The sequence below is a fragment of the Micromys minutus genome (genome assembly GCF_963924665.1).
Source record: "Micromys minutus genome assembly, chromosome: 20".
NCBI classification, from domain to species: Eukaryota; Metazoa; Chordata; class Mammalia; order Rodentia; family Muridae; genus Micromys; species Micromys minutus.
Window position 1 is genome coordinate 13,003,708 of NC_137955.1, and position 27,024 is coordinate 13,030,731.

Here is a 27,024-nt window from a genome sequence, read left to right on the forward strand (position 1 = left end):
AGGTTCATCCCAATCCGGGGAACGAAGCGGCGCCATCGCTGACACACACCCTGCAGGCGGCTCCGTGGTGCAGCGACGAGGAAGGCGTGGAAGAAACGAGTCGAATCTGCTCAGTTAAGGGAGGAGCCGGGTCGTGCTGTCCCGCCCTCAGGGCCTCCGCCCTGGGTGTCCTAGGTCGCGAGGCTCCTGCCGCCTGGGCGCACAAAACTGGAGCAGCGCGCGATGCCGGCTCTCTCGGTGCGTTTTCGCTCCCATGTGCCAAGAATCTTGGTTGTGCTCGAGGAGTCACTGGGTTTCATGGAATCCTGAGAGTGAGCCGCCTGGTTTCTCTCCCAGGGCTGTGCCTGCTGCTGTCTAACCTCTGTCCTCAGTCTCTGCTTAGCCCCTACTCCCGTTTCCTCCACTCACTGGACTCTTCCCGATCGATATCCAACCCTAGCCTGGGCTTCGGGCGCTTCTAAGAGCGAGCGAACTCGTTCAAAGAGGCACACACACACTGCATGTATGTATGTGCACCTCATAGGTATCTGGTGTCCACGGTGTCCCCTGGAACCAGAGTTATAAATGGTTGTGAGCTACCATGTGGATGCTGGGAACGGAATCCCAAGATAACTGCAAGGGTAGGTGTTCTTAACCACAGAGTTACTGAAGCGATTTGTGAATATGTAGACGTAAGAACAAAATGCCGTTTGCACTTTTTTCTCCTAAACATCCAAAGGCAAGAAAATCGGACAAAATATTTCCTTAAAGAGCCCTTTAAGGTATAGTATATGATCTATCATAGTGATGTATGATAAACCACGTACACTTAAAGTGGAAATTTTGATAAGTCTTGTGAACATATATTAATCAAAATTAAGATTGCAAATATATCCTTCAAAATCCCGTTAGAACTTTCTTTAACCATTCTCATTTTCTCTTTTATTCCCAGCCCCCAAGTGACCATTAAGATCTCTGTCATTGGATTAATCTGATTGTGTTATATTATCCTCTAGCTTATATTATTGGACTCTTTTGAGAAGATCTTAAAAGATGTTTTGCATATGCGTGTATCAGAGATATGTAATCTTGTGTTGGACGTCATTTTATCTAGTTTTGGATAAATACTGGCCTCATGGAAGGTGGGAAGGCATTTCCCCACGGACGATATTTGAACTTTAGTTAACACACTCAATGCATAGAGGCAGCACCCATTGTATCAATAGGTCAGGTGTCCACACGGCAGATCTGGACAGAGTTCAGTTGTACTGAGGACAGTCTGAAAGAATCCCCCCACCATCTTCCAACCAACACCTGTTTATTACACCTTTATGTGTAGCTGCTGTTTCGGGCTAGAGAGGATCAGCTTCCCTGTTCTTTGCTTGAGAGTGAAGGTAAATCCCAACCTGAAGTTGAAAGTAAATGGTTCAGATTTCATGAGACTACTGGCGGGTGCCGGGGCCTTGGAGCTGATTTGCTCTATTCAGAGAGGTAAGGAGGCTGGATGAGTGTCTGCTCATATCTCCTTTTACCTCTCTCTAATGCCATGGCAAATGTGGGCAAGCTTCAGAGGCTCTCCTCCTGGGCCCTGCTTTTGGCAACAGTGTAAATCAGATCTATCTGACTTGCTTAATGAAGTTGGTCCCGTTTCAGAATGTGTTTTCTAGACTTTACCAGTTAATGGCACATGGCCAGAATATCTTTATGATCCCCAATTCATACAGACCCTAAATAATTAAGCATTAGTAGAATTTTGACGTATAACAAGTGTATATCATTAGCATGTTTATACTTCTATTACTAGAATTAAGTTTTGATCCAATGCGGAACTTGCGGAAACATCCTTCTTAGAATGAAAACATGATAGGAAGTACTACTGGAACCTCAAGCACTCAGTTATCACCGCCAGTTCTGTCTGGTTCTCACCGTCCCTCCCGAGGTGATCTTAGAGTGATGTGGGTTTTGCAGGTGTTCTTTTGGGGCACTGATGTACTTCTGTGTGTTGCTATGGTTCCATAGCATTTTGAGTTTTTAAAATACTACAGGTATCCACAATTCTCTCCTTCCTTCTTCCTCTTTCTTTCCCTCCCTCCCTCCCTTCTTCCTTCCTTCATCGAAACAAGTTTCAAGTGTAGTGGAAAATAGCCTTGAACTTCTGACTTACCCTCTTCTACCTGGCATTTCGAACAGGTGTCACCACACAATTGCTTTAAAAAAAAAATTTTTTTTTTTTTTTTCAGAAAGAGCATCCATGTACCCACAACCTGCCTACAGATACTTATATCGTCAAGGATGGGCTTGAATTTTCATCCTCCGGCTGATAACTCCAGAAGCCTAGGATTACAGGTGTGTGCCATCAAGGGCAGAGTCTAGGACTTTTGCACACAGTGAGAGCACTCTACTCACTGAACCACATCTATTTACCACTATTATTTACCCCAAGATACAAACTGCACCGTGGAGATCTGTGGTTGGCTGTTTGGACCACCGCTCTCTCGCTCTTCCACAACTGAGGTTTAGTGTCCAGTTAAACACTGCAACTTTCTGGTAGGTATAATTTGTGATATTTTTTAAAGTCCCATTTCTTACTTTCTAAGATTGTCTTATCTTAATTAAGCGAATGAAAGCTATCAAATATTTCCCTAATGGTGACTAAGATGGCTGACTACATGTTTTATATGTATTGTTCTCTTAAAGTATTGACCCACCCTTCCTTGGAAGTCGGAGATAAGTCTCTCTGACAAGACCCTACAGATGGTTACCTATGCTATTGCTGTTATCCAACATTTCCTTTTCTTTTTAAACTTCCAGATGAAATTTGCCAATAGAACTGCCTGGGTTTGGAGTTCACTTTGCTAGAGTTGAGGTTTACAACAGATTATAAAAAGGCTATCCAAAACTTTCTTTCTTCTTGTGTAACATTAAATACGTTTCTTTTAAAATGAAATCCATTGTTTTTAGTCTAGGTGGTCAGATTTGTCACTATGAAGTTGTTAAAAAAAATGTTCTGTTATGCCACCAACCAGACAGCATATAGCAGCTGATATGAGGCCCCCAACACATATACAGCAGAGGTTTGCCTGGTCTGAACTCAGTCAGAGAAGATGCTCCTAACCCTCGAGAGACTTGGGGTTCCAGGGAGTGGGGAGGTCTGGTGGAGTGTAATGTGGTGGGAACATCCTCTTAGAGATGTGGGGAGTAGGTGTGGGATGTAGGACAGTTTGAGGGTGGATCAAGAGGGGGGTAAAGAGGACATTTTTTTGAAAATGTATTTAAATGTTAAGCAATTTTCAGTCTCCATACAATGAATCGGGTCTCTTTATATTTGCTTACATATATATCTTGAATTTTGTTCATATTCATCCTGCTACCATTGTCACCTCTTGTTCCCACTCTGCCTTGCTGGTGCCCTTCTTCCTGAAAATGGTCACCTGCTTTCATCACACACGGATTTAAATATAGGTTTCATATATTAGAGAAAACATAGTGTGCTTTATATTTCCAACTCTTGTATTGATCCCTATTGTTCCCTGATCTCTCTTCAAAGTCACTTTTATACTTTGATGTAATTCACATATATGTGCATGTTTATCTTAATATACATATATATCTAAGTCTAGATCCTGCATGTAATAGAAGATCGGTATTTGTCTTTCTATGCTGGGGTTATACCACCCGAAATTATGATTTTTCAGTTCCATCCATCTTTCTGCTGATATTGTACTTCCTTATGACTGAATAAAACACCACCGTGTTATGAACTATATTTCTTCATCCACTAATGGGCATCAGGACAGGTACCATATCATGGCTATCATGAGTAGTGCTGTGGTAAATGTGAGTGTGCAAGTATGTAAGATGAGTGCACCAGTCAGCATTCCTACCAGCTATGATAATTGTTTATATTTGTCAAGAGTTAGGTGTTATAACCTATGCAGGTTAGTTTCTAGTTCCTCTCTTCTGTTTCATTGGTTTACCAGTATGGGTTTTTTTTTTTTTTTCTTTTGAAATCTTGCTGGTTTTGTTACTGTGGCTCAATATTATGATTGGATATCAGATGTTGTGATATCTCTGGCCTTATTCTTTCTGCTTAATATTACTTTGGCTGTTTGCTGCAATTCCACATCCGGTCTCGCCAGATTTTGAGACTGCTCTCCACTTCTGTGAATCACAGCATTGAGATTCTGATAGAATGCTCTGGTAGAGATGTTCTAGAATCTATACACCACTTTTGCCAGCAAGAATTCTCCAATCTACATGTGCATAGCAGTCTCTCCATCTTCTAGTATCTTCTTCTATGTCTTTGGCTTTTTAAATTTTATTTTATGTCATGGGTGTGAGTATGTTGTCTGCACATCTGTGGCTGAAGCCTGTGCATGCCTGTTGTACTTGAGGGTCAGACGATGCAATTGGACTCCTGGAGCTGAAGTTACAGATGGCTGTGAACCACCATGCGGTCCTGCAAAGAACTGACCCCTGGTTCTCTCAGCAAGTGCTCTCTTAAGCACTGAGCAATCTCTCCGTATTTCTTTAGTTTTAAAGTATTCATTGTAATGCCCTTTCCCTCTTTGATTAGGTTAGATTTTTTTTTTAATCCTATGAATAGGATTTTCTTTTTTCATCCTGATGTCTTTCTTGGCAGATTCACTAGTGCCATATAGGAAAGTTACTGATTTTTATGTTAACTTTGTTTCCTGATACTCTGTAGAAAGAATCTCTGGTATACCGTATGGAAGTATCACCTGTAAATAAAAGCTAGATGGTGTATTGGCTTAGGCAGAAAATAGGAGTGGGCATTCCAATAGGGAGAGAGGAACTCTGGGATAAGTCAGGCATAGGAACAGAAGAGAGGGCCAGCCATGTAGCACTCATAGAATAAAATGAATGGGTTGATTAAGTCACTAGCTAGCAGAAACAAGCCCAAGCTTATGGCCTGGGCATTTATTCATAAATAATAAGTCTCAGAGTTGCTATTTCAGGAACTGCAGTGCCATTGAAAAAGCCTGCAGTCACAATACTTTATTAAAAGTATTATATCCAAGAGTTTCCTGGTAGGGTCTTTATGGTCTTTTAAGGACAGAATAATGCCATCTGCAAATAGGGATAATTTGACATCTTTTTTTATTTGAATCCCCGTGCAGCAGTATATGGAGTAAGGCGTTGAGAGATTGGGCACCCTTACCTTATTTCTAATTTTACACAATATGCTTTCAGTTCCCCCAGATGATAATATTGGCTGTTGGTTTGTTATGTATAACTGTTAAAACTGTTAATGCACTGAGGTATGTTACTTTGTTCCGAGTTTCTTCAGGACTTTTATTGTGAAGAGATGTTGGACTTAAGTGGCAGGCCTTCTCTGCATCTGTGGAGATGTCACATGATTTCTAGCTGTGATTCTATTTTATATGCTGATTATACATATTGATTCCTGTATGATGAATCACCTTTATATTCCTGAAACAAATCCATCTTGTTCATGATGTGCGATCATTATAAGTTTTTAAACGCAGCTTGCATATTTTCTTGAGATTTTTTTTTGCAATTTCCTCAATAATTCTTTAATTATTTGTACTGAAATACTTAAAATGCTTCATTAAAATGTGTGGTGTCATTTTTTGAGAATTCCAGAATTTTGGCTTCTTATTAAAAAATTCATAGAAATATTATAAGAATGTTTTTTTTAATCCCAGGTGTAGGGTTTGCTTTGGACTGTCTGCGGCAGCTGATCATGATTTGCCTCGTGCTCTAGCAGAAACCTGGTTTTGCCAGCTGCTGATGGTTTCTGCAATTTGTGACATTTGGAATTCTGGGAGCTTTTCTGGGGTTATATAAATATGAGGGTCTTGTGGTGGTTTGAATATGTTTGGCTTAGGGAATGGCACTATTAGGAGGTGTGGCCTTTTTGGAGGAAGTGTGTCACAAAGTGGGTTTTGAGACCCTCCTTCTAGCCACTTGGAAGACAGTATCTCCTGACTTTCTTTGGATGAGGATGTAGAACTCTCAGCTCCTCCAGCACCATGCCTGCCTGGAAGCTGCCATTGCTTTCACCTTGATGATAATGGACTGAACTTCTGAACCAGTAAGTCAGCCCAATTAAGTGTTGTACTTTATAAGAGTTGTCTTGGTCATGGTGTCTGTTCATACCAATTAAACCCTAACTAAGACAGGCCCCCAAGAGGCATGGTGTGCAGTCATTGGTCATTTAGGGAGGTTGGTTGGTAGCTATGTTCAAAGAAGAAATAGTAGGAGGGAAATTAGATTCAGGGATCTCTCTGTCTCTCTCTCTCTTCCTCTCTCTCTCTCTCTCTCTCTCTCTCTCTCTCTCTCTCTCTGTCTGTCTGTCTGTCTGTCTGTCTCTCTCTCTCTCTCTCTCTCTCTCTCTCTCTCTCTCTCTCTCTCTCTCTCTCTCTCTTTCTCTCTCTCTCTTTTACATCTATCCTTGTTTTCCTCCTACTACTGTTAGGGGTAAAACTGGGGGCCAGGATAAAGGGTGGGTAAAAGAAGTACCCACAAAGTAGCAGAAACCAGCTACAAGTGGCTCCCCTATTGTGGGGCACAATAAGGGGAAAAAATGGGACATTTGATTTTAAATGCTGTAGAGGAAACAGCAGGTGACAAAAAAATGGAATTTTTTTTTTTTGTTTTTCAAGTAGGCCAGCAAGATATTACTTTGGCTGGTATAATAGCGATATCTCCCCTTCCTGTTCTCCGCCCCACGCTTGCTTCCAGAGGGGGTTTTCTGTTTCTTTTTGGTGTATTTTGTTTCCAAAAGGTTGAAAGACCGGCTGAGCAGATGGGAAAATTGCAGGTGGAAATGGAAGGGCCTGAGAGACAAAAACATGGCTGAAAGGGCGAGACAAAGGGTCACTCTGCTCTCTCCCTTCTGAGAGGGTCGCAGAGCTGTCTGCGCAACTGGAGAGGTTGCTGGTGGAGGTGGAAGCATGTGGGAAGTGAGGAGCGGCAGGAAAGAGAACAAAAGGCCTCAGTCTTGATGGCCGAGCAAGACAGTGGGAATTCCCTGAAGGAAGAAAGGGAAAGGAACTCTGCCCAAGGGCAGTGGGGTCAGAGAAGAGCTGAAAAAGTGGACCATCCGTGGAAATGCCTGTTTCAAAACAAAGGGTCAATCTCGACCCAGCTGTGTGCGCTACCACACTTAGGGAAGGGGCGTCCTGGGATTCTGAGATCACCGTCCGCTTTCCCAGTCTACAGCGCATGCCTACTAATGGTGTGGCACAAAGATATGATAAGATAGGATGGTGGTCTATAAAAACTAAAGACTTAAGGCATGTTAAAGAGGTCATGGTTTCAGATGGTATGCACTATACTTATGTGAAACAAAGTCTAAATACCTGGGCTATTTAAAACAGAATCACTCCGCAAGACTGGAAGGGATCGGTGACAGCGAGCGGTACTAGAGGCCGGTCCGCAGTCGCAGTGATTCACAGGGTGGAGAGAAGCTGCAAATCTCAATAGGGGGCTGGAGAGATGGCTCAGCGGTTAAGAGCACTGACTGCTCTCTCAGAGGTCCTGAGTTCTATTCCCAGCACCACATGGTGGCTTACAACTATCTGTAATGGGTGCTTATGCCCTCTTCTGGCGTTTCTCTGAAGACAGAGACAGTGTACTAATATACATAAAATAAATATTATCCTTCAACTGTTGAAGTACTCCTAGAAATACAGGTTATATATTGAACAGCAAAATCGAGAGGGGAATGAATATTGTAAAAGATCAGTTGCTGGGTGAAGGGCAGTGCTCCGATAGACAAGAACAGATTAAATTTGATGATGCTACTATAGAACAGCGTTAATTACTGGCTTTAAGAGCTTGGGACAAAGTTGAAGAGCCTTTTTTTTTTTTTTTTTTTTTTTTTACAAAGATTATACAAGGCCCTGGAGAAGCCTTTACTGATGTTTTACAAAGATTATTAGTCTTAGGTTTGAGCAAAGCAGTACTAGACCCTGACTCAAGGCAGGTGCCGATAGAGACCTTAGTGCAGCTGGAGGTCTCTGATCTCAAACGCCTGGCGCTTCAATTGTGGGAAATACAGTCATCTGCAAGAGACTATGACCAAACCGAAGGCCTCAAATCTCAAAACTCCTGGTGCCTGAACTGTGAGAAATACAGTTATTTTGTGCCAGAAAAGTGAATGAGCCATTTCTAGGGACAATATTGTTGTTGTTTTAAATCTCAGACAATGCCTAGGCTTCTAAGGTTGTGTATGCTATGTGACAAAGGCCGCCATTGAGTTCAGGAATATAGACCCAAAAGAGATATTCAAAGTAACTTCTTACTTTTGGGAAACAGCTTTGGGGACCTGGCTCAGGGCCCTGAAGTAAAGATGATGAGTCATTTCAGTCAAGCACTAGCTTAAATACAAAAAGACCCCGTCCGCTCAGCACTGGAGAGTTACTGCACGATACCGCAGGCAGGGCTGCTCTAGACTTGACCACAGATAAATTTCTTACTCTATCCCCCAAAACTCAGTGTTATCCCCCAGGGACAGTAGGAATGATCTTGGGAAGGAGTGGATTGAGTGCCCAAGGATTCACTGCACATCTGGTAATTATAGATGAAGATTTCTAAGGAGAAATTAAAATTATGGCCTATGTAAAAAGAGATGCAATTTAATGCAGGTGATGGGGTTGCTCAGCTGCTACTGTTTCCCTATGTCACAGGCCAAGCCAGTACAGTGGGAAGAACAGGAGGAGGGTTGGAAGTTCTGGAAAATGTGTGTCCTGGCGGACAGTTGCTAATGCTCTGAGGCCAAAATTAAAATTGCAAATAAACAGGATTGAAATAGAACCCAGGCCCCGCAGTCCTCTGCTGTGTATGTTGGGGGACTCAAATCAGCTGGTGTGTGCTGCCTGGTTGGTGATCTCGGGGTCCATGTTAATTGAGACTGCTGGTCCTCCTACAGGATCACCATCCTCCTCAGCTTCCTCCAGCTTTTTCCTAATTCAGCCACAGGGGTCTGACTCTTTCAGCTGCTTGTTGGTTTTTCGGAGGGCAGTCATGAGAAGTCCCTTTTGGTGAGCACTCCATAGCCTCAGTAATGGTGCCAGGCCTTGGGGCCTCCCCTTTAGCTTGATCCCCTTTTGGGCCTTTCCCCGGACCTCCTTTTCCTCAGTCTCTTCCCCATTTCCATCCCTGTAGTTTTTTTCAGACAGGAACAATTATGGGTTGGAGTTTTGACTGTGGGATGGCAACCCCATCCCTCATTTGATGCCCTGTATTTCTGCTGGAGGTGGGCTCTACAAGTTCCCCCTCCCCACTGTGGGGCATTACATCTAGGGTCCTCCCCACACACACTTTGAGTCCTGAGGGTCTCTTACCTCCCAGGTCTCTGGTACATTCTGGAGGGTCCTCCCAACATCATATCTCCCGAGGTTTCCTGTTTACATTCTTTCTTTTTTCTTTCTTCTTTTAAAAAAGATTTATTTATTATATATAAGTGCACTATAGCTGTCTTCAGACACACCAGAAGAGGGCATCAGATCTCATTACAGATGGTTGTGAGCCACCATGTGGTTGCTGTGAATTGAACTTAGGACCTCTGCAACAGCAGTCAGTGCTCTTAACCTCTGAGCCATCTCTCTGGCCCGTTTTCATTCCTTCTGCTGGCCCCTGTCTTAGGGTTTTACTGCTGTGAACAGACACCAAGGCCAAGGTAACTCTTACAGGGACAACATTTAATTGGAGCTGGTTTACAGGTTCAGAGGTTCAGTCCATTATCATCAAGTTGGGAGAAAGGCAGCATCCAGGCAGGCTTGAGGCAAGAGGAGCTGAGAGTTTTAAATCTTCATCTGAAGGCAGCTAGATGTGGTTAGGAGGAGGGTCTCATTGGCCACCCCCACAGTGACACACTTCCTCCAACAAGGCCACACCTCCTAATAGTGCCACTTCCTGGGCCAAGCATTCAAACCATCACAGCTTAAAACAGAAGGGGGGAAATGTGACATTTCTGAGAATTCTGGAATTTTAGTTTCTTCAAAAGCACAGAAATAGTATAAAAAATGCGCGTTCGTTTTAATCCCAGGTGTGGACGGACTTTGGACTGTCCACAGCAGCTTCGATGGTTTGCCTCATGCTCTAGCAGAAACCAGGTTTTAGCAGCTGCAAATTTCTGTAATTGTGTAATGCTTGGAATTCTGGGAACTTTTCAGAGGGTATGTAAATTTGAGGGCCCTGAGGGGCATGGTGTATGAATGTTGGTCATTTAGAAAGGTTGATTGCAGTTGGTAACTGTGGACTGAGAGGAAACAAAGGAAAGAAATTAGATTCAGGGATCTGTCTTTCTCTTTTTTCTTTATCCTTGTTTCTCTCTTTATCTAGTGATGAAACTGAGGTGTGTGAGGAGGTGGGGGGAGAGGTAATGGGTGGGAGAAAGAAGAACCCACAAAGTAGCAACGATCAGCTACAAAAACGAGAAAAATGGTTTCTGCTAGTTTTCATACAAATTAGCAAAAGTCACTTCTTCCTTCAGCGACTTTACTGCTGTCTGCCAGGACATAATTATAAGAAACACACTCATCCAGTGAAATCACGAATCATGCTCATACAACTGTGCAGAACACAGGAGGCTGTGGCAGCTTTGAGTGGCAGCTGGAAGGTGGCAGTAGTTCTTAGTTGCTCTGAAGGGAAGCAAGGTGGAGAGTCACTGTCTTAGGGTTTTATTACTGTGAACAGACACCATGACCAAGGCAAGTCTTATAAATAACAACATTTAATTGAGGCTGGCTTTCAGGTTCAGAGGTTCGGTCCATTATCATCAAGACAAGAACATGGCAGCATCCTGGCAGTCATGGTACAGGAGGAGCTGAGAGTTCTACATCTTCATCCAAAGGAAGCTAGGAACAGAATGAGCATCCTCAGGCAGCTAGGAGGAGTGTCTCCAAACCTACCCCCAGAGTGACACACTTCCTCCAACAAGGCCACACCTTCTAATAGTGTCACTCCCTGGGGCAAACATGCAAACCATCACATTCCACTCCCTGGCTCCCATACCTTGTTCAAACACATGAGTCTATGGGGGTCATACCTAAACATAGCATAATAAAAAGTACATTAAGTTCAACTTCCAAAGTCCCCATAGTCTGTAGCAGTATCAACAATGTTAAAAGTCCAAAGTTCAAAGTCTCTTCTGAGATCCATCCAATCACTTAACTGTAATCCTTGAATTAAGTCAGGCAACCATCTGGGCAAACTCCAAATTCTGCCATCTCCATGCCTGATGTCAAAGCGATCTTCAGATCTTCAATACCTTTTCATCTTTGTTGACTGCAAACAACTGCTTTCTCCCGGGCTGGTTCCACTCCCTGTTAGCAGCTTTCCTTGGTAGGTAACTCGATGCTCTATCATCTTTTACATCTTTGAGTCTCCAAGGCAATTTTAATGTTACAGCTTCTCATTTCAATGTCTGGGCTCCTCCAAGGGCGGGCTTCACTTTTCCAGCTCTGCTCTCTGTAGCACTTCAAGCTCAGGTTGATCCACTGCACCTTTGCTGTTGTTCTTCGTGATCATCCCATGGTACTGGCATCTCTAATATACTGGGGTCTTCCCGTTGCAACCAGGCTTCACCAATAGACTCCCTTCATGTGCCAAGCCTCGAATCCTTCGCATGACCCCTGTAATCCTGGATTGTCAACTACAACTGAGGCTGCACTTTCTTTCACTAGTGGCCTTCCATGACCTCTCACAGTCCCAAGTCTCATCTGTTCTTCATGACACCTTCATGTCTTCAAAACCACCTGGTTCTATTACATTATCACTAGATTCCCCTTTTCCAACTTCTTCACTACCTAAGCTTGGCTGTCCTAAATCTTTCTCTGTAGATTGACCTTGAATTTAGAGATCTGTATGCCAGTCTCCTGGGATTAAAGGTGTGTACCACCACACCTGGATTTCTTTGACTCCTGGGATTAAATGTTTGTACTATGTTGCCTGGAGCTAATTTAGCTGGTTGGGGTCTTGCCCCAAGGTCCTTACTTCCTTAATTCAATTTAAAATTCGTGGACGCAGAATTTAGCTCCATTTCACTTCCTGGTGTCCCTTTAATACTCGAACCATACATTTTGTATCTTCTCAATTTGTTCCTTTTCATTAAAATGCTCTTCATAAGGGTGAGCTTTAGTAATCACATGACAGAATTTATACCAGGCTGCTTTGAGACTTCCCTTTTCAAAGCAATTAATCTAAATCTCTTCACCTTAACCTCAGGCAGACTCTTTGGACAAGGGCAAAAAGCAGCCATGTTCTCCACCAAAATACTACAGAAGCAGTCTCTTAGCCACATACTGAAATTCTCCACTGAAACCGCTTGATCCAAGTCAGCACATTTCAAATCACTCTCAGTAACAGTCTTCCATATTCTTACTAGGATAGGCCATTAAGCCCCATTTAAAGCCTTCTACAGCTTTCCAAATCCAAAGTCCCCAAATCCCCATTCTTCCAAACAAAAGCATGGTCAGGCCTATCACAGCAATACCCCAGTCCCTGGTACCAACTTCTGTCTTAGTTAGGGTTTGCATATGCAAACCATTACAGTCACTGTCATCAGCAAAGGTGCAGGGGTGGAGCTACAACACAGGGTTCACAGAGAGAGGAAGAGGAGAAAGACTTTTGCTTTTGGCAATAGTGGGAAATAAAGTTTTAGGTGGAGTGAGCCCATTGCATTAAAGTGGCAGACATTGGGTAGTCAGTCATTCAGGTTTGTAAGCAGAGCACAAATTAGGAATAGTCTTCAGAGCTCAAAGAACAATGATTGGCAGCCGGCATGGATAGACAGATGGATGGGTGGGTGGGTGGGTGGATGGATAGTTGGGTGATTGGCAGCCAGGAATAAACCGGGAGCCTCAGTAGGAAGGCAGTGCCTGGACTTGGTCTTTCCTTTGTTGCAGACTGTTAAAAGCAGGAGGTATAGGCATGTCTTTTTTAGGCAGTAGGTAAATACCAAATCTAGATTCTACTCTGTAAAAAAGAAATTATTTTTGGTTGTTTTTCCCCAGTCTTCTGGGGGAAACCATCGGGGTTTATGCTGTAGTTTTTAGTGGAAAATAACAAACTTGAAGATTTCTTAGCACAGCTAACACACTAAGATACCCTTTAAGTCAGAGTTTTACTTTGCTGCCCTCTTCTGGACGTGGCTTATGGTCAATTTTTTTTTTTCCTTTTTTAAGTAGGTGCAGGGAAAATGTAGGCACTCAACAGCAAGAGAAGATAAAGCTTTGTTTATTTAAAGTAAAAATGAAAGTACATTTCTAAAAAAAAGTCTAGTCAAACCAAAGACTCTGTAGATTTCAAAATATTTTTCTAATTTTTTTAGTTTTGGAAATTTCTCAATTGTATTCACACCCACAGTATATAAAGTTTATAAAGTTTACTCCTGTCATCCTGCAACCCCCCCCCTCTCTGTGTGTGTGTGTGTGTGTGTGTGTGAGAGAGAGAGAGAGAGAGAGAGAGAGAGAGAGAGAGAGAGAGAGAGGGCGACAGAGAGGGAGAGAGAGAGGGGGGGGAGAGAGAGGGAGGGGGGAGAGAGGGTAACAGAGAGGGAGACAGAGAGGGGGGGAGAGAGGGAAACAGAGAGGGAGAGGGGGGGAGAGAGGGAAACAGAGAGGGAGAGAGAGGGAGACAGAGAGGGGGGGGAGAGAGAGGGAGACAGAGAGGGAGGGGGAGAGAGAGGGAGACAGAGAGGGAGGGGGGAGAGAGAGGGAGACAGAGAGGGAGGGGGGAGAGAGAGGGAGACAGAGAGGGAGGGGGGAGAGAGAGGGAGACAGAGAGGGGGGGAGAGAGAGGGAGACAGAGAGGGAGGGGGGAGAGAGAGGGAGACAGAGAGGGAGAGAGAGGGAGACAGAGAGGGAGGGGGAGAGAGAGGGAGACAGAGAGGGAGAGAGGTGGGTCATGAGTGGGTGAAATATCCCATCGGATCTCCAGGGTGGTCAGATGGTGCAGCTGTTCTAGGGTGATGGGCTCAGCCCCTGGGCACTGAAGTTAAGGCCACAGTCACTGTACCCGTCATAGCCTGAATTGGACCTCATGACACTTTTTTGTATGTTAAGAGTTTAGCTCTTTCTCTCTCCATGATTGCTTCCTGTCTGTCTTCCTTCTAGGGCTGTATCAAATTGTCCCCAGGTTCCTTGACTTAAGGTTGTTCCTAGTTTTTGGCTCCTCAATCCTAAACAACAGTTGCTTTCTCAGATACATAGCCTTCTGAGACATTGATAGGACACAGTGTCCCTCTTCCCCAATGCTGACTAGTTCAACTAACTTGCGTCTATTTTAGCTTCTGTATTAGTCAATGGAAACATAGAAATAAGGATGTCACTGTCTCTACAGTGGGGACCTCACAGCCCTATAGGAGACCGGTGACTCACATGCGGGATGCTAAGACATTACCAGTTGAGGATCATTTGGCCTGGGTAGACAAGATTTCCCAGGGGAACTAAGAGTCTGTGGTTAACAGCACTGACTGCTCTTCCAGAAGTCCTGAGTTCAATTCCCAGCAACTCACAGCCATCTGTAATAAGATCTGATGCCCTCTTCTGGTGTGTCTGAAGACAGTGACATTGTACTCATTTATATAAAATAAATAAATAAATCTTAGAAAAAACCATCTATGAGCTGAGGAGGTAGGTCAGCAGTTAAGAGTACTTGTTCTTGCAGAGAACTGGGGTTCAGCTCTTAGTACCCACACAGAAGCTTACAACTTATCTGTAACTGCAGTCTAGGAGATCTGATGCCTTCTTCTGGTCTCCTGTGCACCACACACACACACACACACACACACACACACACACACACACACACACAGAAAAGCAATATGAGAGGAGCAGGGTGTCCTGGTACATGTGTCTGATAACAAGAGGTCATTGTCATGTTGACAAAGAGCAATGGCTGGTGAGATATCTTATTGGTCATGAGAGGGGGTGGGAAGAGGTCGGAAGAGCAGAGCTGGAAAGACCATGAGAAACCCCTTTAGGTTATACTAAGTACTGTCTCCTTCTCCATATCCATGCCCACTGTATGATCCATTGTTCTTGCTTCCGAGCAAGCTTCTTGACTACAGCATCCCTTCTTTCCCATAGCACTCAACGAATATGGAAATACTCCGTTCCTTCTGCTCCATTGAAATTATCCTTGCCATTCATCTTTGGATACTTGGTGTGTGAGTTTTTGCTCCTGGGATAAAATGGCTGAGATGAACAGCTTAACCCAGGGAAGGCTCATCTGGCCAGAGTTCAGAGGGTGTAGACATGGTCTGGTGGTTCCCTTGCTTTAGGGTCTATAGCAGGGAAGAAATGCAATAGTGGTGCCAGAGGAAAGCAGCTCACCTCATGGAGCTGCAAGAAAGCAGGTGGAGAGATAGGAAGGGCCCAGAGATGGCCTAGTGACACCAACTGTATCCAGCCAGGCACTTCCTAATACCCATTCAGTGTGGACTGACTGACAGAGTAAGTACCACTAGGAGACCAGCTTTAATCCATGAGCACTTAGGAGACACTCCATTACCAGACTGTTCTCTTATCTTCATATTGTGACTTTTAAAATCACTTAAGGTCTTTCTTTCCTTCTCTCTGGTCCTTCCATCTGCCCACCCTGAGATTTGTTGTATAGCCCAGGCTGGTCTTAAGTCCAGAAGAACCTCACACTTGACTCCTGGTGAAGCGCTATGCCTGCCTGACTTTAGCAGTCTCCCCTCTCCTGATTTCCTTGATCTCACGCTTTCTTAGTTTTGTCATGGAACCTCTGGTTTGTATCATCTGCTGTTCTGCATTTCTGATTGTAGGTTTAATCTTCATCTTTATTAAGATCTGATCTCTATCACTTCTTACTAGACAGTCTCTTTGCCCGCTATGGTGGTTTGAATAAGAATCAGCCCCCATAGGTTCATGTATTTGAAAGCACCAGGGAGTGGTACTACCTAAGAGGGCCTTGTGAGAGTAGGTATGGCCTTGTTGGAGGAAGCTCACTGGAGTTGGGCTTTGGGTGTTCAAAAGCTCTAGCCAGGCCCAGTATCTCTGCCTGCTGTTCTAGATCCAGATGTTGAACTCTCAGTTTTTCTTCCAGCATCATGTCTGCCTGCATGCAGCCATGCTTCCCACCATGACAATAATGGGCTAAACATCTGCAACTGTAAGCCATCCCCAGTTATAAATGCTTTCCTTTGTAAGAGTTGCCAAGATCATGGTGTCTCTTTACAGCAAGAGTACTGGCTAAGACACCCACTGTTTCCCACAAACAGTCACCACCATAGATGTCTAAGTAGAGGTAGTTAGGTTCTGGCTAAATGGGGTGGGAATAGAAGTTTCATTTTTATTTCCTGGATTGTGGATGGGACAGCAGAGGCAAAGGCTAGGGACTAAAGCCTTATGCTAAAGGGAGTGATGTAGAAAGTTAAAACATGGTAACACTGGTGATGCCTTAGCTCTAAGGCACCAGCCATGGACTTCCATATCTTATCAGAAAAGCATCTTGGAGATGAAGCGAGAGCTCAGCAGTTAAGCGAACTTGAGATGGGTTCCAGTATATATATTAAGCTTGTCAAAACTTCCTATAGGCTCAGCTCTAGGGAGGTCCAGTGCGAGCGCAAGCACAAGTAAGAACAAAATCAGTATGTTGACGAAGATGTGCTCTCCCATGGTTGTTGAAACACAATCTGCGATACAAAGATGTGCAGTCAACCTAAACGTTGACCGGCTGATGAAAGCATCTTAAAATGTGGTACGTGTATACAATAAGGTACATTTCAACCATAAAAAATGGAATCCTGTCACTTGGGACAACACAGAACTTGAGATCATTATGTTAAGTGAAATTTACAGGTGCAGAAAGACAAGTACTACACGATCTTTCACAGAATTGATGAAAGTTGATTCCATGCAAGTTGGGAGTAGAAAGGTGGTTACTAGAGGGTCTGAACAGTGGGGTTCTGGGGACGGATGGGAGAAAGTGACCAGTGGGCATTCAGTTACAGTTAGAAACCACAAAGATGTTGGGCCTGTTGGTACAGATCTGTGATCCCAGCTTCTTAGGACCTAGTATCAGGTGGATTGAAAGTTCAAGGCCAACCTGGGGAACTTAGTCATACTCTCTGTCAAAGCTAAAAATTGGCTCAGAGGAAGAACATGAGCTTGCAGAAGGGCCCAGATACTGGTACTATCATGAAAATAAAGGAATAAGACTGTCTTGTGTGCTATCGCACTTTAGGGCGGGTATGGATAACGATGACAACTCTATACTGAACTGGAAACTTAAGGGTTCTTTGGAAAGTTGGTTGGATGGTGTTTTGCTGTGGCGGACACTGACGAAAGGCTAAGGCAGACTCGTGAAGGAATGTTTAGCTGAAACAGACACAAGTGAAAGGAAGTTTTGCTAAAGCAAGCACATGAAAAGACACATGATGGATTCTTGGCTAATGGCATGCATGTATTGGTCTGCCTTACACTGCATAGTTGAGCTACATTTGTTGGGACTCCATAGAAAGGTACCAAAAAACTTCTGATGGTGTGCTGCAGTTTCTTGCTGATTCTGTGGACTGGGGCTGATTGGCAGAGTGATGTCAACTGAGACAGACGTGTGATGTTTGGAGGGTATAAAAAGGACTTGACGGACAGTAATGGAGGCTGTTAGGTTTGCGTATAGACCTAGATGTGCAATGCTGGTTGGTCTTGAGTTTTCATTGACCTTTGCTTCACTGAGAGGCATAACTGAGAACTTTTCCTGGTGTCCCCCAGGTCCTTCCTGCTGACTCAAGCTGAGGCTGAGGCCTGGCTGTCTCTGCTAGGTAGTGCCACTGAGGCCGATTCATGCTTGCTATCCTGACTCTACTGAACTGGACATCTGGTGTGTCTGTGAAGTGTTTGTGAGTGGATTGAGCTGCTGCTGACCTGTGAACGGAACTGCCGATTTCCAAACACAGATGGGGGTTACTCCAAAGAACCTTTCTAAACAGGTCCACTTCCCCCGTATCCTTTCTTTCCCACTACCTCTGGTGGGTGGTGGGCTACAAGGGTGGTTAAAGCATTTAAGAATCATCATTAAGAAATAGGCTTTTGAAAAAAAATTTTAAAAAATTGGGGGTTGAGTATTTTTACGTTTATTTTTTTGAGACATAGCTCTAGGTGTCCTAGAACTCACACTGTAGACGGGGCTGGCCTTATATTCAGAGAGCTGCCTGCTTCTGCCTCTGGAGTGCTGGGATTAATGTGTGTCACTGTGCTTTGCTTAGTTATTTATCAATATATAATCTAATAATGGCACACATTAATGGGACACCTATCTGTGGGTGATATCTGATACATACATACACACTTAACTTTAAAAAATGCTACTGTCCATCAAAGGACGTTGGTGCTCTTTGGGAAGAATGGCTGCTCCAAGGGCTATGCTAGACAGACAAGATGGAGCTGAATGTACGAAGAGTTCAAAGTATAACAGTGGCTTGTGTGGTAGGCAGTCTTGGCTGTAACTCGACTGGATGTGCACTCAACTAAGAGACATGCTGCTGAGTAGATGTGTGAGGGTAGTTCCTGGAAGCACTAACAGAAAAGCACCCTGGTGACTAATCAGATGTAAGGAGGTTCAGAGGAAACACTGCCATGTATTTTGCCTTTACCTTTAGCTGGTGCCCTGTGTTGGTACTATCAGGACCCAGGTTCTTCAGCATTTACCAGTGACTCAGCCTCTGAGTATAGATAGCTCTTGTTGATCACCTAGAATTGTAGTGGTAAGCCGGTCTACTAAATGGATGTAATAGATATTCACTCTATTGGTTGTTATGCAGAATCTTTACCAGTACAGGAGTCAAGACAGATGCTAACCCTCAGAAGCTGACATTCCATCACTGACTCATGACTTCAGCAAATATGGCAATAAATGATAAGTAAATGGCATGCCTATCACAGCGAGCCAGTTATTCTTTGAATGTCATACTTTTAGCTCCATCTTGTGTATTTGTCTTGTGTAGTTCTTGGGGCAGCCATTTTTCTCAAAGAGCACAGATTCCTCTGCTGGAACTTGAAAGTTAAGTGCATGTATCAAGCATCACATGATGTCCCATTAGTTTAATCTCCCTAATAGCAAAGCACCAATTGACACATGTTGAGAAATAAAAAACTAAAGGAGAGATCATCATGTGGTAACTATGAGGATAACGTCTCATGCGAAGCTGAGAGCACATAGCTAGTGTGGATGATGGGTCTGTTGGTTACCCAGTGCCCCTCAAGTCATCTCAGCTGCAAAGGAACAACAGATGGTGCACATCCCTCTTACCATTGTGTGCCCAAAGCGCAGCACTGCCCATAGCATCCCAGCCCACCTGCATTGTTCCCAGCCCAACGAAAGACAGGACACTCAGACTGAGGGTCTTCTGTAAACCACTTTTACACATGAAGGGCATGACCAGGCAGCTAAGGTGTCACTAGGGAAAAAGGCAGAAATTATTTACAGTGCTTTTAGAACCTTTCTACAGATATGAAATTCCATTAAAAAGGCCAAAATACCAGTTAACTTTTGTTTAAAAACTTTTATTTACTATAAAGACAAAACACCAAAATAGGTACAAATACTATAAAATTGGTTCAAAGGGGTAAAAATTTTAATTAAAATATCTCGATATATTTAAAATAACAAAGGATACATTTAAGCCAAATTTTCTTAACCCAGAGTTTTTTTTTTTTTTTTTTTTTTTTTTTTTTTGTAGCATTTGCTTACATAGTAAGGTGCTAATAGGAGTTAGCCCTTAAGCCCTGGAAGTCTTAGGAATCATAGTCACACAGCACATAGAATTTCATTGTGAGAGTGAACTTTGGTAGAAGAAAAATCTATAGGACACCTGAGGTAGTAGAAAGTGGAATAAACAGCAGTAGACATTATTTACAACTTGAGTACCAAATAACATTAAAAACACAAAAATAATTACACAATACAATTTTCAGTCCAGCTTTGATCCAAAGAAAATAAGAATATTACATCACATTTGCATTGAAAACAAACACCACAATTACCAGCAAGCTGAGGGAACTGCAAACAAACTCAAACACAGTGGGTCTTGACATCTGGGGACAGTCTGAGTTTGAAATGTGGCGGGCATGTTGATCTGCACAGTAATACTGATTAGCTGAGGTTTATACATTTCCATCTCTGTCAGACAGTCTGAGCTGACCAATGATCTTCCAGTACATAAAATGGCAAGAGTGAACCCTTGAAAGCTTGCACACGCGAGACTGGGAAACAATCTTGTTAGAATTGTGAAAATTCTAAGTAGTCAAAAAGTAAAAAGAAAAAGAAAAAAAGTCAAGTACAATACATTTAGCATTACCAAACTTCACATTTCTGAATTATTTTTAACTCTTCAAATATTGCCAATTTTCCAAAACAAAGGAATGTAAAATTTCACTAAGAAGCACATTCACATAAGACTGCCTTTGAAAATTGTCTGCAATATATCCCTGTAAACTTCTCTTGGAACTTATTTTACTTCCAATCTGTGTCGTACATTCCAAATGTACTACATATATATATATATATATGTATGTATAGCTTATTTAGTTTATCCTGAGTCTTTGAGAGTAACCAATTCTATTTCACACTGGCTTCTGAAGAGTTAAAACTTAACGTCTTAAAATAACATTTAATAGCTAATCAGTACTTGATTTAAAAGACACATACAAAGGGCTACCATTTTCCTTCCTGATTCCATGCACCTGAATTCAACTTGAGGCTAAAACAAATAGTTGTGCAAATGCCAGGAATCAGTGTGTAAGTGAAATTCAGCTTCACTTTTCTTTCTGAGCATTTTCTAAATGCAGAGCAAACTTACTATCTGTTTAAAAAACGTTACCAATTGGTAGATGAGTACATGGGCTCATCAGCCCAGTGTGGTATAAAAACATCATGCATGGCAGGAGGAAAACAGCTACGTTACAATCAGTGGGGACGAGTGATGGATTGTTACAAATAGGAAAGGTTTAAATGGATGGACTTCCTATAGGCTAGCAAAATAATATGAAACAATTCACCTAACTTTCTTGCCTGGCCAGCCGCATCCAACGACAGCTGACTCTTAAGTGATTTTCTCCTTAGCCCACGGTGAGGGTGGAGACTGAGTCACTGTACGCCAACCAAAGACAGAACTCTTGCAATAGGCAGACTTCAGATTTAAACTACTTCACACCCACTTCTTTTTTTTTTTTCTGGTTGGAAGAGATCACTTTCCCTGAATATTCAACACAAATGAAGGTGGAATGAAAATATAGAACCATATTTTCCAAAAAAGCCGAAATGAATGGGCCAACAGTAAAATGCACAATGAACCACAATAAACCAGGAGTTAAAAAAAGAAAAAAAAAAAAGTCACTGTGGGTCATAAAGACGCTATTAACTTTTAAAAGCACACTCTGACCCGAAAGAGCCAGACACTGATTTTTTCTTTTTTTTCTTTTTTTTACAGCCAGTGACAATACAAAAAAACCAAAAAAAAAAAAAAAAAAAAAAAAAACCCCAAAAACAAAACAAAACAAAAACCCCACACACCCACACACAAACAAGAAAATCAAACAAACAAAAAACAAACCCCCAACAGAACTGCAGAGCCCCGCTGTGACCAGATGAAATGGAAGAAGTGACACATTAAAATAGATCCTGAGCCCTCAGCTGCTAATATTGCTGAAAAAGTGCTCCAAAAATAAATGTATGCTTCTGTTGATCATGCAAACTCCACCGCCTTCCTGTTCACCTAGAGCCAGTCCTGTGAAAGGCACAGTTTACAGTTCCTGCACAAGTTGTAGGCTTGCATGTTGAGCTTAGGTACAGGTCATGATTTGTCAATCACATGCTTAGGTACGGCTTCCCCACTGCCCTCACTTCTGTCTGCTGAGGGGCACGAGGGCCAGCAGACTATCAATGTGCTTGCCTACAGGTTTCCTTGTTGTACCTCCGTCTCCATCAGAGTCATCTGAACAATGAACTACCACGCGGTACGAAAGACGGGATGCTTCAGTAGCTCTCTTGATGGAGGTCTGTCCTGAGGTTGAAGTTCTAAGCATCGCAGAGCCACATCGCGCAGACCCGGGGACAGATGTGATGGGATGGATGGAGCAGTGGTTGCACTAGCAATCTGCAGGACAGAACCAGAGCACTGAGTTTCCACTGAGCTTTGCACAGAACACAGATGTGAGTTTCACAGCCTCCCAGTCACATCGACACCATGTGATATGCAATGAGTTTTTCTTCAGTGTTGGACAAATCTTAATTCTTAGTAGCAAACAATATAAACTAATTTTCACTTTTTTTTCTTTTGATAAAGTCTTAGCACAAGCTGATGACTTGGGTCTTCCTGCCTCCATTTCATATAAGATAGTAAGAACTATTATCCTATAAACAGGTAAAGGATGAATCTAAATTACTTAAATCTACCTATGTACTTGTAATCACAATACTCTTTTCCTTACCTTAGCAAATTCATGAACAATTATCAAAAATTGCAAACTGATAGAAAAGAAATCTTAAAAAAGTCTCTCATCTGCAGACACTGTGTGGATGCACACACACACACACACACACACACCTGTGATCCCTGTCTACAGACACTGTGTGGATGCACACACACCCCTGATCCCTGTCTGTCTAGAGATACTACATGATTGCACACACATACACCATAAGACAAAAGTGACATCCTTTTCCACCTTCCCAAGAATAACCACTCACTGTTCTTGTTTCTTTTTTCACAGGGAGGGAAAAAGCCAACACTCTGTTGAAACAGTTTGTTCAGGCTTTAAGTATTCTAACCATAGTGCAATGCTCGGTCTGAGTTTGACAACACAGAGTACGTTCTTTATAAGAAGCATAGGTAAGTGAAAAGAAATGCACTTTGGGCTTGGTGGGGCACTCCTTTTGTCCCAGCCCTCAGAAGGCAAACACAGGCAGGACTATATAGAGACCTGTCTAACTCTCCCGCCCCCAAACAAAACCAAACGTGGGGGATGAACTAGGTCAGGGGTGAGGATGCTTACTGTGCAGGCTTCGTGGCTGTCCTGAGGGGAGTCCCAGAGCCCGTGTCAAAGCCAGGACTGAGGATGTCTGTAAGTCTAGCAGTCCCATAGAGGGGACAGATGGAGGACAGTCCACCAGAACAGTTTACAGTCCTGGAGCAGTGCAGTATCCAAGAGAACCCACCACAAACAAGATGGAGAGTGAAGACCGACACATTACACTGTCCTCTTATTTCCCTGTGTCACGGCACACACACAGACACACACAAACACACACAGACACACACACACACATACACAGACACACACATGCACACACACAGACACACAGACACACACACAGACATCATATACAAAATAAGTATCTTTTTTTATATTGGTGGGGACCAGCACCACCCATTACTCTGGTTCCAGGGAATCTGACCCCCTCTTCTGGATTCTGCAGGCACCAGACATGCATGCGGTGCAGACAAACATGCAGGCAAACGCCCATACACGTAACATAACGTACAAGCCATGAAAGTGCGACTCACCTTAAATATGAGCGCGAGGTGGTTGGAGTGCTTCTCCGCATTCCAGGGCGGCTTCGCGCAGGCCATTTCTATGATAGCGCAGCCGACGCTCCACACATCACAGCTCCTGCCGTACTGCTGGCCTCTTAGTACCTGAAACAAGGCAGAGGCCATTAGGACGTGCGACTTACTGAAAAGACGTCTTTTTATGTAGAAGTTCAGAGCAAACAGTGGTGCAAACAAGGAATTACATGGATGACCTGAAATCTCTTTAACCAGCTTCCTGTTTGTGTGGCACAAAGACAAACATTCCAGGACTCCAGAGCCCCTCTTCTTAGACAGCGGGGCACGAGAGCTACAGGCTCAGGACAGCCCACATTCTGAGGGTACACCGCGCTAACATGTTGACAGACAAGGTCGGTTCTGTGGCTTCTCCCCTTCAGGAAGGAAGAGGTAACTTCTGCATATTCCTACCACACAAACAAACTAACCCCACAATTCTGTGTTAAACGTGTATTAAAGAAGCCTTTAAGAAATCTATAAAAACTTGTCTTTTATCATCTTTTCAAGACAGGAATGAGAGTTGGAAGTCAAGGTCTGAAATGGAGGTACCTTTAAAAACTAGTGTATAGGGTCATGAGCTTCCAATTACTAAGTGCACATGGATCCCACTGTGAAATAGCCTGGCACAGGCTGCCATATGGAACTCCACAGTACTGTCCTTTATGCACAAAGCCACTTCTCACCTCAGGTGCCATGAACGCAATTGTCCCCAGTAACTGTCCCTGGAACTCTCCTGCACCCGTTCCTTTTGAAGCCAACCTGGCAGCAGCTCCAAAGTCTGCAATTCGCAGCCTCTGACCGGTGCTGTCGATGAGCAGATTGGCACCTGTCAACAGAGATAGCAAATGACTGTGTGTTGACTCAGGTACGCACAGACTGAGAGCTCATGGAGCCGCACTAATGAGCTAAGACAGGTACAGCCTCACAGCAAGCGGGCCTGATCATCTCTGCAAAGGCACACTAGTCTCAGAAGGAAATTCTAAAGATCAAAGTCACAAGGCCCATGGTGATAAAGAAAAAGCTTAAAGACCCTATAAAGTCAGGATTCAAAACCCTGAAAATGATCACTTCAGCTAAATCTATTCAGAATTCAAATTTTGGTACAATTTACATTTTAAGGCCAAGACTTGTTGACTTAATAATACTAACATAGGCCAGTTAAAAGTATATGCTAAAATATAATCACAGTTCAATAAAAGTATTGCAACAGCGCTTCAATACATTGTCAAATACTCAAGATATTCACAACAGAAAATCCTTGTTGTCTTTAATAAACAAAATCTAAGCTGTAAGATCTGACAGGATTTTCTCAAGTTTATGATATACCAATTATCTAAGAAAAATCAAGACCAGGGATCTTGTGGGGATACACTGTAAAAAAAAAAAAAAAAAAAAAGATGGGGGAAAGGAGGCCTCAGTCTTACACTCCAGCCAAGTCCCAGTCTTTCTGGTATTGAACACGTTGTGCTAGTAAGAAAGAGAACGACTCTAAGGGTCCTGATTCTTACCTTTGACGTCTCTGTGAATGATCTGATTCTCATGGAGATAGGAAAGGCCGCGGAGTAACTGCTCAGTGTAGTTAATGACAACTGACTCTTTGAAAGCTCCATATTTACTCAAGAGATGAGCCACGGACCCTCCTGGAAGACAGACAGACTTGTGAACCTGGCTTTGTTATCACACTCGAGCTTCAGCATACAGTGTGAGCTTATATGAGATGTCACACTCGGCCACATCAGAAGCACAACCGATTTCCTGTATCAAAACTGTAAATTAGTTAACATTTCTTTATAGAATCATCATGAAACCAGCTTACTATAGGGTCAAGATTTCAGAAAGCATTAAAAATTATAAATTTATATTGAACTATTTCTGCAATGTAGATTTCTCTCCTTTCTTCAATCAAAGTGCGTAAACTATTACAGATGTGTTATTTAGCAGAAGGTAAGCAAGCAGGGAAGGAGCAGGAAGACAGCGAGGCATCAAATACCACGTACGAGCTGTTGGGACAGGTCACAAACTCAATGAGTCTCCTCTATAAACTGCATGTTCAGTTCATCCTCATGAGAAACAACAGGTAAGGGTTCCACTGGGGAGATGGCTCAGTTGGTACAATGTCTACCATGGACATATAGACCTGAGTTCAATCCCTTAAGCCCACATTAAAAACCCAGGCATGGTGGTGTGTCGTCTCTGTAGCTTCAGCATGGGGCAGCCACCTTAGCCCAGTTTATGAGCTCTAGGGTCAGAGAGAGACCTTATCTCAACAAAGGTGCAGAGTATCTAAGGCACATCCCATTTCAGACCTCAGACATCAGCATGCACACGGGCACACATTCACAAACACGGACTAGAGATACACTCTTAAGTCACACAAGGATTTAATAATTGGCTGAATGACCTAGCTGCCACATCTGGGGTCACTGTTACATATAATATAGAAGTGAGTTGAGTCTATGTTCAACAGAATGGGGTTTAACTTTGTGTCTCAGTGCTGTTTCATCTGAAGTTAAGCTTTCAAACTGTAATTAATTTATTTAGGTTTGTTTGTTTGAGACAGATCCTCACATTACGGCTCAGGCTGGGCCAGGACCAACCTTCCTTCGGCTTTAGTCTGAGTGAGTGCACTGTCTGCAGGCACACGCCCTGCTTAGTAACTTTGTGAGAAACATTTCTCAAAAAACATAATCTATACAATTAGATGACAATCAAGAGAAATATGGGATTTAAACAAGCCAGATTTTGGGGGAAAAAGATTCTTATACACCAAGCCATGAAGTCACTATTAAGAAAGGTTGCTAAGCTGGGGAATATAGCTTGGTACCAGAGAACTTGCCCAGCACGTACCGTGTCTGGGCTCGATTTCAGGTATAACAAAACAAACAAGTTAATATTTACTGGTTTTAAAATACAGACAATATATTTTGTGTATACCTGTATATTAGAAGTAGTTTGTTTTTAGAGACCTAAAAGTATTTATAAACGAAGCACTCAGTAAACTGTGTGCGTAGGAGTTAAGCCCGTGCTCCGGACCTCTTCAGAGAGGGACATACCGGCCATCCACTCGATGAACAGGTTGTAGTTGCTCTTCTCACACGTTGCCCCCAGCATCCTGATGATGTTTGGATGGTTGAGGTGGCTCATCATCCTGATCTCTTCCCTCAGGGCCTCTACCACTTCCTCCTGCTCAGAAGAGGTGTTTCTGACGTAAGTCACCTGTTTCAGGAAACACATTAACAGGGTTCTGAGTTTTACTGGTCTGTTTTCAAACCAATCCGATGTAAAACAGACAAATCCAAACTATCTCACACACTGGCAGCAAATGGCATTCACTCTAATGGACGCGGTATGCTTTATAAAACAGCAACGCAAAAGGGGGCATAAGTCAGATACCTCTACACATAGCTTAGTGAGCTGCAGACCGGAAAAAGGAGGTAAGAGGAGGGTGCTGTAGCCTCTGTCCAGAACAGTGCATACAA

General features: G+C 43.1%; 1 protein-coding gene across 1 annotated transcript in view; it reads right to left on the reverse strand.

Moving 5' to 3' along the window:
* Window positions 1-21,516: 21,516 nt before the first annotated feature.
* The window catches only part of MAP3K1 (mitogen-activated protein kinase kinase kinase 1), a 58,556-nt gene continuing 53,048 nt past the window's right edge, over window positions 21,517-27,024 (reverse strand). Inside the window, exons 16-20 of the mRNA XM_080933796.1 lie at window positions 26,599-26,761; window positions 25,054-25,185; window positions 24,229-24,371; window positions 23,504-23,635; window positions 21,517-22,093 (exon numbers count right to left, since the gene is read on the reverse strand). Coding sequence (XP_080789922.1) covers window positions 21,944-22,093; window positions 23,504-23,635; window positions 24,229-24,371; window positions 25,054-25,185; window positions 26,599-26,761 — 720 coding nt within the window. The 3' untranslated portion in view covers window positions 21,517-21,943. The remainder of the gene's footprint in view (window positions 22,094-23,503; window positions 23,636-24,228; window positions 24,372-25,053; window positions 25,186-26,598; window positions 26,762-27,024) is intronic.